Source organism: Medicago sativa, chromosome 1, assembly GCF_051527215.1.
Source record: "Medicago sativa cultivar Bolivia chromosome 1, Bolivia_mono, whole genome shotgun sequence".
Taxonomy (NCBI): Eukaryota; Viridiplantae; Streptophyta; class Magnoliopsida; order Fabales; family Fabaceae; genus Medicago; species Medicago sativa.
The window spans coordinates 71847485-71867164 of NC_140749.1; the positions used below are offsets into that span (position 1 = coordinate 71847485).

General features: G+C 34.7%; 4 protein-coding genes across 7 annotated transcripts; 2 read left to right on the plus strand and 2 right to left on the minus strand.

The window, feature by feature from the left end:
- Nucleotides 1–2542: 2542 nt before the first annotated feature.
- On the plus strand, nucleotides 2543–7152 carry LOC146957061 (uncharacterized). The gene is made up of 2 exons (XM_085733612.1): nucleotides 2543–4330; nucleotides 6240–7152. The coding sequence occupies exons 1-2, from the start codon at nucleotides 2837–2839 to the stop codon at nucleotides 6642–6644; spliced, it is 1899 nt and encodes a 632-aa protein (XP_085589738.1). The 5' UTR covers nucleotides 2543–2836; the 3' UTR covers nucleotides 6645–7152.
- Nucleotides 4358–11625, minus strand: LOC146957062 (uncharacterized). 3 transcript variants are annotated; one of them, XM_085733633.1, is made up of 9 exons: nucleotides 11436–11575; nucleotides 10901–11267; nucleotides 9788–10170; nucleotides 9403–9652; nucleotides 9140–9305; nucleotides 8943–9045; nucleotides 8650–8778; nucleotides 8183–8398; nucleotides 4358–5178 (listed from the first exon to the last, which is right to left on the minus strand). In XM_085733633.1, exons 2-9 carry the CDS (start codon nucleotides 11121–11123, stop codon nucleotides 5140–5142), a joined length of 1509 nt encoding a protein of 502 aa, XP_085589759.1. In that variant the 5' UTR covers nucleotides 11124–11267; nucleotides 11436–11575; the 3' UTR covers nucleotides 4358–5139. The 3 variants fall into 3 exon arrangements, with proteins under 3 accessions (XP_085589759.1, XP_085589747.1, XP_085589754.1); XM_085733621.1 differs by lacking the exon at nucleotides 4358–5178 and adding an exon at nucleotides 7538–7862 and having other exon boundaries at nucleotides 11436–11625; XM_085733628.1 differs by lacking the exons at nucleotides 4358–5178; nucleotides 11436–11575 and adding an exon at nucleotides 7538–7862 and having other exon boundaries at nucleotides 10901–11425.
- Nucleotides 11626–13503: 1878 nt separating this feature from the next.
- Nucleotides 13504–16129, plus strand: LOC146957063 (serine/threonine-protein kinase GRIK2-like). Its single transcript, XM_085733638.1, has 5 exons — nucleotides 13504–13831; nucleotides 13953–14432; nucleotides 14547–14671; nucleotides 14900–14995; nucleotides 15367–16129. The coding sequence occupies exons 2-5, from the start codon at nucleotides 14207–14209 to the stop codon at nucleotides 15667–15669; spliced, it is 750 nt and encodes a 249-aa protein (XP_085589764.1). The 5' UTR covers nucleotides 13504–13831; nucleotides 13953–14206; the 3' UTR covers nucleotides 15670–16129.
- Nucleotides 16130–16683: 554 nt separating this feature from the next.
- LOC146957064 (uncharacterized) lies at nucleotides 16684–19570 on the minus strand. 2 transcript variants are annotated; one of them, XM_085723335.1, is made up of 4 exons: nucleotides 19084–19570; nucleotides 18843–18929; nucleotides 18125–18163; nucleotides 16684–17108 (listed from the first exon to the last, which is right to left on the minus strand). In XM_085723335.1, exons 1-4 carry the CDS (start codon nucleotides 19153–19155, stop codon nucleotides 16899–16901), a joined length of 408 nt encoding a protein of 135 aa, XP_085579461.1. In that variant the 5' UTR covers nucleotides 19156–19570; the 3' UTR covers nucleotides 16684–16898. The 2 variants fall into 2 exon arrangements, with proteins under 2 accessions (XP_085579461.1, XP_085579531.1); XM_085723405.1 differs by lacking the exon at nucleotides 16684–17108 and adding an exon at nucleotides 17134–17377.
- Between the last annotated feature and the right edge of the window lie 110 nt (nucleotides 19571–19680).

A 19680-nucleotide genomic window follows, 5' to 3' on the forward strand; every position in this document is an offset into this window, starting at 1 on the left:
ATTTCAACTCATTGAGGCAATCACAGTAAAGAATTCAATTCATGTCATAAAAGATATCATCCAACTCTACATTATGAATTTTTTAAAGTCCTCAAGGCACCCTATCCGTTTCAACATTTAGGCTCATAAAGTGTGGGAAAAAAATGTTCTTGCAGCGTTTCACCCATTTATAGGGTTTGTTAAATTTTGATTTACAAAATTGTATAGGGCTGTTGTTGTTAAAGCAGAAGATTGAATGTTGTTGAATAAGCAAGAATGAGAGAATGGCTAGCCTAACAACAAAATTCGCAACGTGCACCAATTGTATAAGGTTTATGAAAATTCAAGAATCAAAACCTGAAAATCAAGATAAAGTCAGAAGCGTACCATTGAAGATGAAAGGGACAGAACAGAGTGTGTTTCGAAAAAAGAATTCGGCGACGATACGGACGAAACCACCAACACATCATAACCTTCGAATGGGAACGGTTTGATTTTCATGTTTCGATTTCTTTGAATTGCTGCTTTTCATAAGAGTTAAAGCGTGTTTGCTATTTATAAGCTTTTCTCATGGGCTTTTGATTTTTATGGCATGTTGAGCCCTAATTCTAAATGAAAATTGCTTTTTTGACAATGAATACTTCCTATTGACACAAGTAAATGACGTTAATGCCTCTGGTGGTAGTTAACTACCGTTGGGAAAACCGCCGGCAGTTAACTGCCGCTGGTCCCAGCGGGAGTTAACTACCGTTGCTTTCTTTTCCCCCTAAAACCAGAAAACCCCTACCTCCTATTCACTCATCACCTTACCTCACCATTACCTAAACTCAAGTTATTGTTATTGTTATTGAATTGAAAAGAAAAAAAAACCGTAACGAGGATGACAATGGGTACCCTATGGGTAGGGTACTGCATTGCCTCTTCCCCATATCCGCATTTGTAAAAAATACACATACTCGTGCCCGTATCTTCGTGGGCAACAACTTTAGTACCCTTCCTCATATCTTATGGGTACCTAAATGTCCATACATGCACCCATTACCCGCACGTTAACTATGAAAAGACAATAAAAACATCACAATTGAAATAAAACTATGGTCCAATTTTTTTTAAATTAACTTATTAGTGCAAACCGTAGTATTTAGTCAAATAAAAATATCCAAAATATTCCTAAAAAATTGTACACCGGCATGATGGAACTGGTATTGTATTGAGTAGTTTTTTGGTTTAGGTTTAGGCTTATTTAGTTAAATAAATAAATTATTTTTTTTGAGCAATAAATTATTATTTACGATACTATATAAATATGTACATGCAGGGTTGTGGGGCTGGGCAGTATAGTACCCTTACCCGTGCCCATACCTATTTAAATTTGTGGGTATTATCCGTACCGGTATCCAGACCCATGAAAACGGTGTTTTACCCTACCCATTGTAGGTATTTTTTTGCGGGTACCCATCGGGTCTGAGTTCAATTGCCATCCCTAGAGACAAGGTAGCTGTTTTTTTTTGGAAGGATTCACTAGTTTACACGATCACATCGTTGGACATGATAAACCAAATGCCTATTCTTGCTATTAACTATTAATTCGTAGATTAGCAAGTGTGCTTTTTTTTATTTGGATCAAACCATTCATCTTTATTATTTAAAATTAATAATTTGAGAGTTATTTTTTTAACTTTTATTTCAAACCGTTTGTTAATTTACATCCGCTTTATTAATTTATCCTCACTTTATTATAAACACAAGCTCAGCTGGTAAGGAACTTCAAATAATGAAAATAATTTTTTTGGCCCGAATAGAGAGAGAAAGCAAGAACATAACATGGTATTTTATTTGGATGAATTCGTTGATTTTAGTTTATTTTATCGATAGATGAATGATTAAAGTAAATTATTTCGATGAGGGAAAATAACTGGTTAAGAGATAAATAAAGACAAAACCACCAAACTCAAATGCATCAGATTATATAATCGTACAATATGAGTATTTGTTCCAACTATATTACCCCTTGATGAATTGTGGATAATATAAACTTATTAAAGAAAAATCTCATTTTTTTTAACTTTTCTTAAAACCGGTTACCATTTTCATCTCAAGAACATCAAACTTTTTCATCTTCTTAATTTAACATGTGATCTTCATCTTCTTTATTCTAGAATCGAATCTTATTTATCATTAGGAGCAAATTACTTCCAATTCATCAAGAGGTAATATATGTTACAGCTTCAAAAATTATCATTAAACGATTGTACAAATATTATTTTTTTCAAAAGAATAGGTTGATACAGCCGATGAAAGTTGTCTCGATTATTGATAAGAAAGAAGTTTATCAATCCAAAATATTGTTTTCAATTTCCCTTATCAATGTGAAAGTTTTGTTGAACATCAAAATCTACTCTGCTGAGTGCTGACTGTAGTAAATTTCCAGAGTTCAAATCATCTTGAATTTTTGTCGTCTTAAAAAAAAAAAAAAAAAAAAAAAAAAAGAAAAGGTAGATACTCTTCCCGGGCCACCAGACAGTGATTGATAAGTAAAGCGAGAATGTGATTAACTGACGACGTCGACGCCAGTTCTGTCCCTCCGCCTTCATGTCCTTTTCTAGATCCAATCTCTCCTACTCTAACTCTAACTCTAACTCTTCTTCTTCCTTTCATTTTTAGCTACACTTTTCTTCACATTTACATCTATTCCAAAATCACCGAAACTTCCACTCTTCTTTCTTTTCTTTGTATCATTCTTCACCAACTTTACACTTTCATTTTTTTCTTCTCCACTCCACTACAAAATCTTATATACTATACTCTACTACCATTTTCATTTCAGATTCAGATTCAGATTCAGATTCAGATTCAGATGGAAGATATATCCAAATACAAGCACAGTCCTGCACACGTGGCAGTCTTAAACCGCGACCACGCCTCCCTCCGCCGTCTCATCTCCACCATCCCCACTCTCCCCAAACCCGGCGAAGTCACCACCGAATCCGAATCTCTCTCCGCCGAGATTCAAGCCGATCAAATCTCCTCCGTCATCGACCGCCGCGATGTTCCCGGTCGAGAAACACCTCTCCATCTCACCGTCCGTCTAAGGGATCCAATCGCCGCCGAGATTCTTATGTCCGCCGGCGCCGATTGGAGTCTTCAAAACGAACAAGGCTGGAGTTCTCTTCAAGAAGCGGTTTGCAATCGAGAAGAATCAATCGCGCTTGTTATCGCGCGATATTATCAACCTCTTGCTTGGTCCAAATGGTGCAGGAGATTGCCACGTGTTATAGGTTCCGCTTCGCGGATTCGTGATTTTTATATGGAGATTTCTTTCCATTTTGAGAGTTCTGTTATTCCTTTTATAGGTAGAATTGCTCCTTCTGATACTTACCGTATTTGGAAACGTGGTGCAAATCTTCGTGCTGATATGACTTTAGCTGGTTTCGATGGGTTTCGAATTCAGCGTTCGGATCAGAGTTTTTTGTTTCTCGGTGAGGGTTATGCTTCAGAGGATGGTAATGTGACGCTACCACGTGGTTCTTTGATTGCACTTGCTCATAAGGAGAAGGAAATTACGAATGCTTTGGAAGGTGCTGGTACACAGCCGACAGAAAGTGAGATTGCGAATGAAGTTTCGATGATGTTTCAGACGAATATGTATCGTCCAGGGATTGATGTTACTCAGGCTGAGCTTGTTCCGAATTTGAATTGGAGGCGTCAAGAGAAGACGGAGGTTGTTGGGGATTGGAAGGCAAAGGTTTATGATATGCTCAATGTTATGGTGAGTGTGAAATCGAGGCGGGTTCCTGGTGCTTTGAATGACGAAGAGGTTTTTGCAAATGGAGAGGATTATGATGATGTGTTGACTGCTGAGGAGAGAGTGCAATTGGATTCGGCTTTGAGGATGGGGAACTCGGATGGTGTTTGTCAAGACGAGGAACCTGGAGCAGCAGGAGGAGGATTTGATGGTCGCGGAATTGTGTATGATAATTGTGAAGTTAATGGTGTGGTTAAAGAGAAGAAGGGTTGGTTTGGATGGAATAAGAATCCAAACCAGAGATTGAGCGATCAGCAAAAGCTACAGCCTGATTTTCCGAAGGAGGATCACGGGGAAATGAAATCAAAGAAAGGAAAGGATCAAAACTTGAAAAAGAAAAAGAAGAAAGGGGCGAGTAACGAGTCTAAAAGTGAGAGTGAGTTCAAACGAGGTGTAAGACCTGTCTTGTGGTTGACACAAGACTTTCCTTTGAAGACAGATGAGCTTCTGCCCTTACTTGATATCTTAGCAAACAAGGTGAAGGCTATTCGGAGACTCAGAGAACTTCTGACAACTAAACTTCCTCAAGGAACCTTTCCTGTTAAGGTAACTCAAATTCTATCACTAACTTCATTTTTTAATGCACAGTTGCGTTGCATGCTTCTTGTTACAATGTGATTGTATTACTTGTTTCTTATTTGCCGACAAGATTAGTTAGCTGTAATTCTGTTCATATATTTGTTACATACATTAGACTAGAGATGTTAACCTTTCTTTGAGCAAGAAAGAATTTCCATAACAGATGAATGCTGAGTGATCAAAAGGATGAGTATTGCAAAAGAGAATCTAGAGTTCTTTATTTTACAGCAATAGGAAAAGAAAAGTACAGAATATTCTCAAAGCAGCACTCTCCTTATCCCCCCCACTCTTAACTACTAATTATCCTTTATTATATATCCTAACAAGATACATTAAAGGATAATTTACTAAATAGTACTTTTATCCTCCAAATGTCCATTATTCTGGTCATCTGATGATTGTTCTATCAATTTAGGGTTTCTTTGGTTTCAGAAATTGTTATTTGTTTCTGTTTTTTGTTTTTATTTCAAATTACTAAATTGTCTTAAATTTTGTGCATAAATATGAGTGAAAGCAGCCTTTTTTTTAACAATTTTCTGTACTAATGTTTGAAAACAGAGACCATAATGAAAATACTGTGACATTTTTGTTATAAAGGGGAAAAGAGGAAATGAATAAAAATATGCTTTCTCAAACCAAACAAACTAAGGTTCCTCAATAATGCAAAATGAAATTACATTGGTCATCCATATATAAATTACATAAACTTAATCCCATCATAATGCAAAATGTCATCAATTTAGTCTCAGTCATGCAAAATGGCATCAAACTAGTCCCTAAATTAAGGCTCCTCCTCTACATTCATGTATGTCATCCTGTCAAAGAAAAACCAATTTTGGTGACATTTTGCATAGTCTGATCGATTACAAAATTGTCGAAGAACAAAAATGTGATGACACTTGTACTACATGAGAATGAAAATAGGACTTTATAGTTTATTCTATAAATTTTTGTAAAATATTTGCAGTTTGTCCAGACATTCTCCCCCCTCCTTGAAAGTTCTTTATTTCTTATTGGTTGGTTGGGTTTTCTACCTTTCTTTGATAGTGCATGAGTGACATTCTTTCTCTATTGTCATAAGTGGGTGCAAATCAATTTCTTTAATTCCACCAGTCTAGTTCCAAATATTGATGGTTTTCTATGGGGAGATACTATCACCATTCTATTTAAAATATGTGACTTGAGCTTCTTAGCATCATTATTTAAGATATTAATGGTTCCTAGTTTGTTTCTCCCTTTGAATCTTTGTGCTAATTGAGCACTTGCATGGAATCGTGTTAAAAGAATGAGAAGCTTTCCGAGACCCTGGCCTATACCCAGTACTCTTTAGGCTGACACATGCAGTTGCCCTTCTGTAGATTAAAATCTGAAGATATAGCTTTTCATCATCTATGCAGAACAATAAATTGCAAAGCGACTTCCATATGTTGGCCAAGCGTTATTCAAATTGTAGCGGTGCCTTTTCTATTTTTCATTATAGAATTTGCTCCTACATATGAGAACTCTAGCACTCCAAGAGTAAAGTCCCGGTGGCGTTCTAAACATCAATACACAAAACAACACTTCTTTCTAAGTATAGTTCTTTTACTTGCATTATGGAAAGGCTGCCAAAATCCGCTGTCTTATCCTTTTTGAACATTTTAGAGATACTTTCAAACAAGTCAGATGCATATAGGATGTATTTTCATATGCTGGTTAGTATTTTTTGTTGCATAAACTGTATTGCATAATGAAATTAATATTTGATATAACTAATCTGTTTATCATACTACTGTGCTTATTGATTTCCTATCGTGCTCTTGTAAAATGTTGTGTCAGTATTTGTATGGTACGGCATTATTTCTCAGGCCTCTCTGGTTATGCTATTGCTGTGCAGGTAGCTATTCCTATAGTCCCTACTATAAGGGTAATTGTTACTTTTACAAAATTTGAGGAGCTTCAGACACCGGAGGAGTTTTCAACTCCACTCTCTAGCCCTGTCAGCTTCCAGGATGCTAAATCCAAGGAATCAGAAGGGTCGGCATCCTGGGTTTCATGGATGAAAGGAAGTCGTGGTATGCTATCTAGTGACTCTGATAGTCATATTCACAGTCACAGATATAAGGATGAAGTAGACCCTTTCATTATTCCTCCAGACTATAAATGGGTGGATGCAAATGAGAGGAAACGCCGTATGAAGGCAAAAAGGGCCAAAATTAAGAAAAATAAGAAACAGACTGTTGCTAAAGGAAGAGATGGAGTGCATCAGGGGAGTGATGATTTCGGAGAATTATACCACTAGTATTGTGGTATATTTGTAATGACTACTTTGATAATCGTTGCCAGAGAGGAAATGTAAAGAGTATGTGTGCACAGCTGACTATACTTTTCACATTGGATGGTCTTGCCAAGAATTTACTGGACACTTTTCGTGCGATCCTTATTATTCAACAGAAGGATGCCTTTACGTTTTTTTTTTCTTCCCATTTGCGATATTGGATCATGAAGAGAGCTTTCATCATCTGAAAATTGTTGTATTGTAATGTGAAGTGAAAATGAAGAGGGTGTGGCCTTTCGATTAGTTGGCTACTTGGCTTCATTCTAATTTTCTCCAAGATACCCATATTTGTATCTACATCTACATCGATGGTCATTGATCTCCCATTTCTGTGAGTGGTGTCTCGGTTAGTATACATTGTTTTACTCATCAAGTTTAGGTTATTTTTCAAATTGACACAGTAAAATTTATTGATTTTTGTAACTCTTTCCATTTTGATAGTTTGAATCTTCTTTGTTGATTTTTCTGTTAACCAAGGTGGATTTTTGAATTTTCTTTACATTTTATAAATTATTATCTAAAGAAATCATTCAATAGTTTTGATAGAGTATTGGTTTAATCATAGATAGGGGGAGAGAGATTCTTATAGAGGGGAGGGGGAAGCGTATGATTTTAGTTATAGATATTGTGTTGATTAGGATGAGAGGAGAGGGAAAATTAATTTATAGCATTTATACTAAAAGATAAATTTAAATAAATTATAAATTGGTCCTTTATAATTATGTAAGTGATGCACCTTAAACACATCCTAGTTAGGTATTTAGAATACCCATAATAACAAAATTCAAAGATTGAATAATTACTCCCCGAGACAAGAACAGAAAGGAATTAAGAAAAAAAAAAATAAACCAATGGGCTCGTGGAACAAATAATTAATCATATCATCATATTTACAAGACATTACCAAAATCTATCCTTGTTGACACTCAAGTATCCAGACATCACCTTTCCCCCAGTATTTCTCATTCCATCTATAAGGAAGGACCAAGTAGAACCCAATGCCCCAACAAAATAATCTGAGTCAGCTGCCATTAAGAAATTAACTAGTGGATAATTAGTGCTGGTCTCTCTACCTAGGCTGGCTTCATAGTCTGACATTGACATATTAGCCCTAGCTTGGCGTCTTACCTTTGTATAGTGAAAGTTCCAATGTGAATATTCTCTAGTTTTGTCAATGACTTGCTGAATCAAATCAAGAGTAGTATTTGTGTTAGTTAGACTTAGACTCTATATCATTCTAATTTTAAACACGACCCATTATGATTAGTAATAAGAGAGTTTAAAGTATTGCAACCAAAAGTTAGAGAATCTTGTTTCTGTCACAGTCAAACAATTCAGACTATCTGATCAAGATCAGATGGCTCACATCCGACTTTACATTTTAGACCCGATTACTCAAGTTAAAATGTGGATGGTCCGATCTTGGTTCGATAATCTAAATTGTCTAACTGCAGCCATGCAGGATTCCATGAATGTGGGGAATTCGGATGGGTAACCAATACCTGCATCTCAGTGGAAAGCCAAATGCTATTAAGGTTTGGAAAATGACTCCGAATCTGATCAGCAAGCTCCATGTATTCTTCAAATTCAGCCACCTTCATTTCACATGCTTTGTCTCCCATCCTTACATGCATGCTTAGAAGAGGCCTAGGGACCCATGGCTTGTGATTGGACCATACATATTCGTCCATATCAGACCTTGGCTTGTCACTGCTTTCCTGAGGCAAAGGAGTGAAGGGAAATATATAATTTTCATGAATAACTAACTGAAGACCAATATTTACCTCTGTTGTGTTTATCAAACTGGAACAAGTATCATGAGGGAAAAAAATAGGTAGTGTTTCTTATAGGATACATGCTTCCCATTTGTATTCTGATGCAAAGCAAGGTTATATATAATAAACATACTCTTAACTCTTGATAATCTTTTGTCCAATAAGAAAAATAGTGCAACAAATTTAACAACCACCTTGGGCCAGTCTGCAGCAAGACTTTGAAGAACCATTTTTGCAGCTAATTTTCCAAAGGCGGCGTGGCGAGCCTCATTCATTAAATTGCATGTGTATTCAGTTGGAAACCTCATGAAGTAGCGTACAGCCTGAAAACAATATTTGTTGACTTTATTTCATCTTTTGTTATGGAAATAATATACATAAACACTTGTATGTAAGCACTTATATATAAGTGTTAAATTAAGTTGTTTAACCATAAACTATAACCAAAATAAGGACAGACTTCTTTTCTTGCATGTCTAACAAGTACCTGTGCTCTCCACCACCGTCTATCCATTTTTCTATGAGAAACCAACAAACTCCCATTTATAGAAGTTGTAGGTTGCAAATAACTCCATGGAAGTCCCCACTTCCTAAAGTATATATTAGCATTGTAAGAACAAAACAACTGTAAGTACTTTCAAAATCTCAGCATGGAAGCAATCATAATGCAGTTCTGAGATTTACCTAGGAGTTGGTCCATTCCATATATGCTTGGATGTATAACTTTCTTTTGTGGTCACAACTCCTCTGCTCCACGCCTCTTTGCTTTTCATAAGTTCAAATGCACGCTGACGACATTCAAAGGATGTTTCTGGAAAGAAGTAACAACTCCAACTCGAACGGGAAGACCCTGCATATGAAAAAGTGCCGCACTTACAATATAAATCGTTTTACATTATCAATAAATTACAACCAATTACAACATGATTTGTCTCACAGAATCATACCTTTGCAACCATCATGATCAGCCCTGTTGTAATGGTTGGCTACAAGAACTCTTCCTTCATTGATTGCAATACCAAGAAGTCCACACATCGAAGCAATCTGAGCCCCAATACCAAGTCCAGGCAATCCCTCCCAATCAGCAACAAGGAACTTGACATTAGGGTTGCTACAGTTTAAAGGGTGCTGATGGATCCATATGTCGCGCTGCACTTTTCTAGTCAAGGGATAGTTATCTTCATCAGATCCTACAATCTGCAGAAAAATGTTCTAATGAGCATTGTAAGTGTCCTTTTATGTTCTAATGAAGTTCACTAGCATATTGGGAGGTAGCAACAAATCAACAAGTTCTCAAAACAAATCAAGTTTGTTATTAGTTGAAAAGCTCACCCAGGGCGGATAGGCCCCTTCAGATACAGCCTCATCAAGCTTTGGATTTTGTATATGCTCGTCTGGGACAACTGGGAATGTTTGCAAAAATCCCTTCCAACTTGTCCATGGTGGAAGCCTCTCATTTCCTATACGCTGGTCAAAATCGCGATATAGTTGCGTCTTCAACTTGCAATTTTCTAAATGTGGAGCATTAGGCAAGCTAGACCATTTAATTCCAAGTTTGTGCTCCAAGTCCCTTATAGATTTATTCAAGACTGCACTCCAAGCTGAGTAAAGCAATGAGACTCTCTCATCGTTGTCTCGCTCTCTAGTGCTCGTCAAATCCAATAATCTTTCAGTTTCCTTAAGCATAAAATTGCAGTTGGTTGCTGTAACCATGTCTAGGAAAACAAACAAAGCATGTTCCTCCATTAGTTTGGTTTAATATATATCCATAATATGCAAATTGTTTACTGCATTACTGCAGCCCTATGATCAGTTCTAACTTCTAAGTGATTATTAAAAAATTGTCATCTAAAACTAATAGGATTGTGCAAAACAATGCATATGCTATCTCTCCTTATCCCTAACACTCCATTAGCAAATAAAGTCAGAGTAAAAAAAGAAAGATTAGTAGAGTATGCATAACGTAAAGCAAGCAATAAGTTATCATCTACTAAAGTTGCTTCATGCACAAGTCTTAACTCCTCATCAAGTTTTCTTCACAGATAAAATTCATTCAATAAACAAAAATTTTATTAAAAAAAGAGCAGGAACTCATAATAGACTTGAGAACTGTTTGGAGAAACAACTTAATTAAGTGCTTATACTATAAGCACTTATCATAAAAGTGCTTATGTGCAAGCTATTTTTATAACAGAATAAAGTCAAATTGTTTTAAATATAAACTATAAACTTTTTTCATAAGTCATCCAGTAAAACTTATGGAAATAAGTTGAAAACATCTTTTAGACATGTCATAAGCTACTTTCATACGTTCTCATACAATCTCATAACTGTTTGTCAATACATGAACTCAAATAAATTAATACAAACGGGCCAAGTTATTTTTCTAGAAGAAAAGAGAAAAAAAACAAGGATGAAAATAAGGAATGGTTGAAATTGACTTACTGATATTGTTGTGAGAAGTAGAATTAGCCGTTGACATTGATGAAAACAAAATGGGGCTAAAGTTAAAAGTACCAAAAGAAGTCAAAGCAGCTAAGAACAAGGAGGTTAGACAAACTCCACATAGAAATCCAACAGCACAAATTTGACAAGAAAATGAACTACTCATTTGCAATGCTTTTTGAGAAACCACTCTCTCAATAGATTTCTGATTCATTGCCACCATTTCAATCTCTCTCTTTTTCACAATTCTTAATTCAAATTAATAAAACCTTCTCCAATGATTAACAAACCTCAAAAACGACAAAATTATTTGCACTATGTTTCCTTAAATAAACACTTTTGTTGGCCAGCCTTGTGATCAATGAAACTGTAACATTAATATAAGTTTCCATCAGAATTAACCAAAGATACACTCAAACAAAGAGTCAACCAGAGAAATATTGCAAAATAAATTGGCATGCTATGAAAGTACAATTAAATAAAATTGAAAATTTTTGAAACTGTTTTGAGAAGAAAGGTAGCTATGAGTTCTAACCTTGATAACTGGTTATGTAAAGACACTTGATGCAAAGTTGATAAGAAAAGCATCATGAGAGAACACACAATCACATGCAGTGAAAGGGACAAAAGTTACAATCAGGGAAGAAGATAAGAATATGATTCAATAGCTTTATCAGAAAGCCTCAGGAACAGCAACATGCATTTTATATCTAACATGTGTATGTGTGTGACATTAGTTTTTTATTTTTTTTACTAAAGTGACATATTATTATTATTATTATTATTATTATTATTATTATTATTATTATTATTATTATTATTATTATTATTATTATAACCTATGAATCAATGACACGTATAATGAACACAAAATTAAAAGGTTGACATTCATAATAATTTTGAGAAAACAAAAGTAGTTAAATGTAACTATAATTGTTTTGGTTGGCTTCAAAAAAGAAACTATACTTTCTTTTTAGAGGAAAAAAAAATTTATACTTATTGGTGTCGTATCGGTGTTAGATATATATTATATACGTTTTTAATATAAAGTTTTGTTACCGTAAAATTCGTCCTTAATTATAAGTACTTTTTGATAGAAAAAATTATTCCTAAATATAATTCATTTTTTAAATTACTAGTTGCAACTTTTTAAACCTAACCTTAAATAATATTATTGGATTAATTTTGAAATATAAAAGTCAGTATATTTGTTTTTGTGAGCAGAAGTCAATATATATCAAATACATTTATATAGAGATGATAATTTAGTTATATATACTTGACAAAATAATTTAGTAATAGTTATATAGTATAGAATATACAAGTTAATTATACTATACACAAGTAATGAATTAATTTGAATTCTTATAAAAAAAATAAATGAATAAATTTGAAAAGGGGTAAAAGGAAAGGACATTTGGCCTGACTAAAACAAAAAAGAGGAAAGGTCTTGGGAAGGTGAAGGACCAGGTCGAGTATATTTGTGCATAGGAAGGAAGATATCAAAACAAAGTGGCTATACACATGCCAATGCCAATGCCATGCAAGCATGAATTGGTTTTTCAGTTGAGGGGTAGAGTGGTGGTGGGTCCCAATGAAGATCAGGATAGTTTAGTGTAATTTTCCGATGCTTCCTCCGGTCACATTTAAAAGTAAAAAACAATTTTTTAGGTTTATTGGATAACTAATGTAATTGGTCACATTTATAAATAAGGTACATAAATTATTTAATAAATCTGAAAATTTGTTTTTTACTTTTAAATGTGAGTGGATGGATAAAAAAAAAAAAAAAAGTGAGTGGATGAAGTATATATAGTCTCTTCTCTTTACCCACTCTTTTGAGTTGTGGTCCTCCTAATTCATAAGTAAATTATATAATCTATCTGTCTTTGAACCAAAATAAGAGATTTTTTTGGTAGTGAAACCAAAATAAGAGATTGATAAGATTCTTTTGGTATAAAAAAAATATTCTTTTTTTTTTCAAGTGGAAATTTTCAATTTTCATTACCTAGAAATGTGGCATGCCAGATGGTAGAGACTTTCTATATTAATAACTAATCATACTAGTAAATTATGCTTTATTCCTTGATAAAATAAATACACATGTGATACTTCGTCAAAAATAAAAAATATACACGTGATAGATCCATTTGTTTCGTATGGTCTATTTTAAAAGCTTTAGTTATTTTTTTTTGGTACGGAGTCAGCTCAATTCCATCTATATCCCGTTGTGTGATTTTTTTTTGTTATGTTAGGCTTTGAAGAATAAAAAAATAAAAGAACTATTTAAACTTTATTCATATAAAAATTTCATACACATCTATATCATACTTAGTAAGATATATTGATACAATAAAATTTTCTTTGCACAGACAGTCTCAAATATGGAATACGGATGCAACTCTATTAAGATATTGCATGAGCTAATGACTAATTAACTTGTGAGTCATATGGTGGTTTGATGGTTTGGGGAAAGGACGTAGAGAATCTATATTCTATCTATCTATTTTGTAAAGGAAACTTGAGTTGTTCTCATGCAAACTTTGTGATGATGTGGCACTCTACAGAGAATATGCCTCTCTTAAAACCTTATACAAGGCAAAAGTTATGGTGCATAAACCATAACTTATGCACCATGCATAAGGACTTGTCAACCATTAGATCATGTATAATCCTACGGTTCACAGCTCACACCCCACACCCCACACTCTCTCCAGAAGCTTCTTCTCACGAAAGCTGTTTTCGTCGACGACGACACTTTCTTTAAAGCCTCTCTCGCCGCCGATCAAGCCCGCACTATCAAACTCCTCCATCAGCGCGTCCACACCTTAGAACGAGAACTCGACGCCGCCATCACCACCGCTGCTCGCGCTCGTTCCGAGAAACGACAAGCCGAAGCGTCTCAGAAAGCCGCTGAATTACGCGCTACAAGTAAGTACTATTAACCTAATTGTGAATCCTAATTTCGAATTCAATGATTGTGAATTTGAATTATTGGGATCTTTGATTGGAGAAGTTAATTGATAGTTTCTGATTTTTTTTAATACGGTAGAGGTGTTTGAGTTGCATATGGAAGAACTGCGTGCAAAGCAAGAAGAAATTACGAAGCGTGATAATGATATTAAGATTTTGGAAGCAATTATTCAAACACTTGGAAGGAAAGAATGATTTACTACATCTCTGTAAAACACTAAAACTTGTTGTTCTTAGTTTCGTTAGTTTCTGTGTAAATTGAGTTGTTCTAGTTCTAGTAAGTAAAGATTTATTGTTATCTGAAACACTGTAATAAATTTGAATTTTTCTATAATGAATAATTTTTCTGTGTTATTTAGTTCTCTGGTGCAAGGATTAAATTTGTGTGTGCAAAATGAAGGTGATAAAGAAAATAAGTGTATGGTAGATTTTAATTTGAAGGTTTTCATTATGAAAATGCTTTCTTTTCAGGTTTTCATTATGAAAATGCTGCAACATCCTAACATAGTCAATCTGATTGAGGTGATTGATGACCCAGAATTGGATAACTTCTACATGGGTACTGATGACTAGTTTTTTCTTTCTTTCTTGGTTCATTATAAAAATGCTGCAACATCCTAATTTAGCTTTTCTTTTTTTGTATGAGGCTTGACTATCTGATTTTTCAATACAGTACTTGAATATGTGGAAGACAAATGGGTTTGTGAAGGTTCAGGTCGAGCTTGTGCCTTACGTGAAGAGACTGCTAGGAGATACTTGCGTGATATAGTTTGTGGATTAATGTATCTCCATGCTCATGTAATATTTCTTTACCAATCTTTACATGATACATTTGTACACAAACACAACTTTTGCATATCAATGGAAATTTGTATGTTATATATTCTGCCGGATAAAATACAAAAAATAAACTTTTGAAGCATCGTACTGTTTATGGTAAATGCTCATACTCTTACTCGTTAAATGCCTTGGAATGGTTTAATCATGTTACTATAATGTTCAATTATATTTTTATTTGTAACGCAGAATATAGTACATGGAGATATCAAGCCTGATAATCTGTTGATTACTCGTCATGGTACAGTGAAGATAAGGGATTTCAGTGTCAGCCAGGCTTGTGAGGTAATGCAACTACTGAGCCTGAATGTTAATTTAAATACTTAAAATATAACAAAGGTACCACTTTACTTGGATGATATTGTATCTTCAACTGCCGCTTAGGATACATCTTTTTCTTTGTGATAGTGCAATATGATTGCACACAATGTTTGAAAAATAAGGAATATGATTACTTGGACGATATGGAACTATTAAAGTTGATTGGTGCACTCTGATAATACCTGAAACTAAACATTGACTTAATCATTTTGCAATATGATTACCATTTTTTCTTTTTGTTTGGTACATAGCCACCCCCTTTGACATACTCCATGCACAGTTTATGATAAAATCTTATGACTTAATATGAAGCCTATATGGTTTTCATTTTGCAGGATGATAATGATATGCTTCGACGATCACCTGGAACTCCTGTTTTCACTGCATCTGAATGTATTTTAGGTTGGTGTTTTCATTTTATGCTTGTAAAATGCATTTGGGTAATGATGTCTACGAAACGCAGGTTCTCACACTTTGTATTTGTTAATGTGTTTTTAGGTGTTACCTACAGTGGTAAAGCTGCGGACACATGGGCTGTAGGAGTTACTTTGTACTGTATGATATTGGGTGAATACCCTTTTCTTGGTGACACATGGGCTATAAGATGTAGACCCAAAACAAAAGATGACGTTGACTGATGTCGCAGCAGATAGCTGGGTTATTGGAAATGATGGGCCAATTCCTTTGTACCTGTGCTGGTGCAAAAGGAAGAACTTGGTGAAGGAAGACAGTGATGAGAGCAACCAAGATGCTTCGTTGACCTATACTGACTGATTTTATTCATAGGTTACATTTGTATATTTACAGTGGAAAACTCAGATATTGTTTTGTTCCTTACTGTACACCAGAATGGTTTGATTATAGAGGTAGGCTTGAAATAGGGTTAAGATTTATGTCTCATGTTTGAGCAAAGGGATGTTGTTCTTTTTGGTTGTTGAAATGATTTTATGTCTGGAAACATTTGAAGTTTTTTACAAGCTTTTGCTTGTAGGCATATATAGAGAGAATCTGAATTTATACTCCAATATCCTACTAGTTGTTTTGTTACATACATTTGTAACCATTCATTACAAAGCTATCAACATTTATGTTTGTCAACATTATATTTCCACTTTGGAGCATGTCAATGCCGACTGATGTGTTTATAACATTTAATGTTTATCACATTTTTTTTATTACAAAACCATTAGACAATTATTTTGGTTTCACATTGAAAACTATCAAAATTTGTACTATTAAGTGGTTACATTGAAAACTAATTTTAATAAAATTGAACATTCTTGGACCAAAAATTAAATAAAATGAACGGTATACTATGATAGATACTATAAAAAGACACAACCAACTGATTATGTCACTTTTCGTAGAAACTCGAGAGGTTTAACACGAAAAACAAACATAAAATAAAGCAAAAGTATGTTTTCTTTTTCTAGAAGATAAATTGTTTAAAACAAATTAATAATTTCATTTAAAACCATTAGGCAGTTATTTTGGTTTCACATAGAACACTATCAAAACCATTTAACCGTACTTATGGTTTCAGTATTCCATGCCCCTAATTTTAGTAAAATTAAATTAAATTGAACATTATTGGGCCAAAAATTAAATAAGATGAATAGTAGAATATGATAGATACTATAAAAAGACACACCTAACTATCAAAACCATTAAACCATACTTATGGTTTCAGTATTCCATACCCTTAAGTTTGTTTCACCATAAACTTTTTACAAATCCAGATATTCATAAACTTGATACAAACATTAACAAGAAACTTAACACTAATCTAGAAATCCAGAAATTCAATAAAAAAAAACATTAACGTGCTAGCTTTTGAATCAATTCTTCATCATCTGAAGTTCCTTCATCAAAATCTTGTGCAACATGTTGTTTCAAGATTCGAAATTAAACTATCTGAGTTATTCTTCAGAATCCATGTTATTCTTGTTTTCTGCTCCTTCTTTTTACCACCATCAGATGATGAAGCTGTGTCATTCCTTTCCTCCTCATCCATTTGTATTTGTGTTAGCCCAAAACTGAATGATGGCAATGACTCTAGCTTTTTAGTTTTTTTCACCTGCATGATCAAAGATAACCATTAAATCCAGAAATTCAATAAAAAAAACATTAACACTAATCCAGTCCGTTATCGGAGGTTATATATCATGTTGGACATGCTAGCTTTTGAATCAATTCTTCATAGTATAAAGTTGTTGCCTTCTCCACGTAGTTTCTTTTGCAATTGCTTGAGTTGCTTAATATTGTTGAACAGATTCCAATTCTCAAATCCATAGTTTTTGCAGCCTTGTCATTCTTCCCATGGTTTCTCATTTTACAACTTAGATTCTAAACCAAACAAAGAAATTTGTTAAAAACAGTTCCAAAGCAAATCAACGCTCTGAAACCATTTCCACAGCAAAATGGTTTCAGAGTAAAACTTGCTAAAACCATTTACACAACATATTGGTTTTCAGAGTAAAATGGTTTTCTATATGATTTTTAAACAAAACATACTATAATAAATAAGAAACAAATCAACAGTATGAAACCATTTCCTGAGACAATTAAGATTAAGTCTATTTCACATACATGTAAACCATTTTAAATTCAGAGCAAAATAACACATTTTACAACTTAGATTCTAAACCAAACAAAGAAATTGTTAAAAATAGTTCCAAAGCAAATCAACGCTCTGAAACCATTTCCACAGCAAAATGGTTTCAGAGTAAAACTTGCTAAAACCATTTACACAGCATATTGGTTTTCAGAGTAAAATGCTGAAAACCATTTCCTTAAATTAAACTATCTGAGTTGATTTTCCAGAAATTAAACCAATTCGAAATTAAACATTATGAAACCATTTCCAGAAATTAAACAACAACATAGAATACCACCGTCTAGGTTAGTAATATTCCTTGGATTATCATGAAAGTACGATTGATGAATACGGAGACATCCAAATAATCATATAAAGAACACTTTTATGACAAATTATACAAAAACATCCAAATAATTAACTACTCCACATAGATATAATCAAAATCCAAACCTCATAAAGACATAGAATTGAATATAATAAAAGCAATAGAATACCTTGATGGATAAAGACATAATCTGTTTGTAGTAAACATCAGCAGTTCTAGAGCTGTCAAAACGGGCCGGGCCTTACGGGCCGGCCCGAATTAAATGCAGGGCCTGGGCCGAAAATTTGGAGCCCGAATCGATTCAGGGCTTTTTGGCCCGGCCCGAAAAAGCCCGGAGCCCGGTAGGGCTAGCCCGGTCGGGCCGCGGGCGGCCCGCAAGCCCGCCAAAAAATACAATTTTTTTTTTGTCTTTGTGTGTATATGAAATTCAGTTCTTAGTTCTCACACAGGCGCCAGACAATATCATCTTCGCAAGCTCACTCACGTCTCAGAATTAATATAAAACAATATCCAGTCAATTGAGAACCCTTTTTTTTTCGTATTAATGTTAGTTTTTTTTTTTTTGGTGACATTAGATGTGCAAAAGTGCAACACTTATAAACTTCAACTGTTCAACATCACACCCATGTTAATTACATCCAAGTGATTGCCTCGATATTTCATTTTCAACTTATTTTAATAAAATTATTTTTTGATTTTTGAAAGGAAAAAAAAAAAAAGATACGGGCCAGGGCCGGCCCGTTAGCCCGGGAGCCCGTGCAGGGCCGGGCTCGGGCCCCAATTTTCCAGCCCATATTCGAACCGGGCTTTTTAGCCCGGCCCTAAAAAGCCCGTTGCCCGACCGGGCCGGGCCTAAACGGGCCGGGCCGCCCGTTTTGACAGCTCTAAGCAGTTCCAGCAGTTCCAGGAAGACATATAAGTGGAGGCACAACTTTTGGACCGAGGTCATAATAACGCCATTCCTTTGTTCCAATCTACAAAGAATGAATCATCAAATAATGAAAAACCCTTAATCCCCAAACTAGTGAAATAATTGAATTAATAAGTAAACAAATTGAGCTGGATCTAGATATTATGTAGGAATGCAGAAACAGTAGTAAATTTTGAATTATCGAGAAAGGAACATACGGGAATTTTGTGAAGAGGAACTTGAGACTTGAAGTGAACGTAATCACCAGGCGCCGAAAAAGCGCCTTTCATCGCTAACCTGCTGCTTTGATTTTGATTCGTTTACCCCAGGGATTTGGTGTTTGATTCTTTCATCGATCTTTTTCCAATTCTTGCGATTCAGAACACAACCATTTCCACAGATTCGAACGGAGATGATGAATTCGATCTGAGATTGATCGGCGATTCGATCGGAGTTCCAGCAGTGGTGGTGATGATGAGTTTCTGACGGTGTGTTTCCGGCGATAGTGAAAGGTTCCGGCGGTGGTTTCCGGCTACGGGGGTGTAGAAAGGTTAAATTGTTTTTGTTGGACTAGGTGTTAATGGGCTGGACTTATGCAGGACTTATTAGAATTAAGCTTTCACTTGGGTTGTAGAAAGCAATTATGTTGGGTGTAGAAAGCAATTATGTACGGTGCATAAGGATCTCCTTATGCACCATAACCACACCCCTTATACAATACAACTCTCCTCTATTTCAATTAAAAAATGTCTAACTTCTTTCTTAAAAAACTTTGCAACTCTCCACTTTATCAATTTCTATTATCTTTGAAGAAT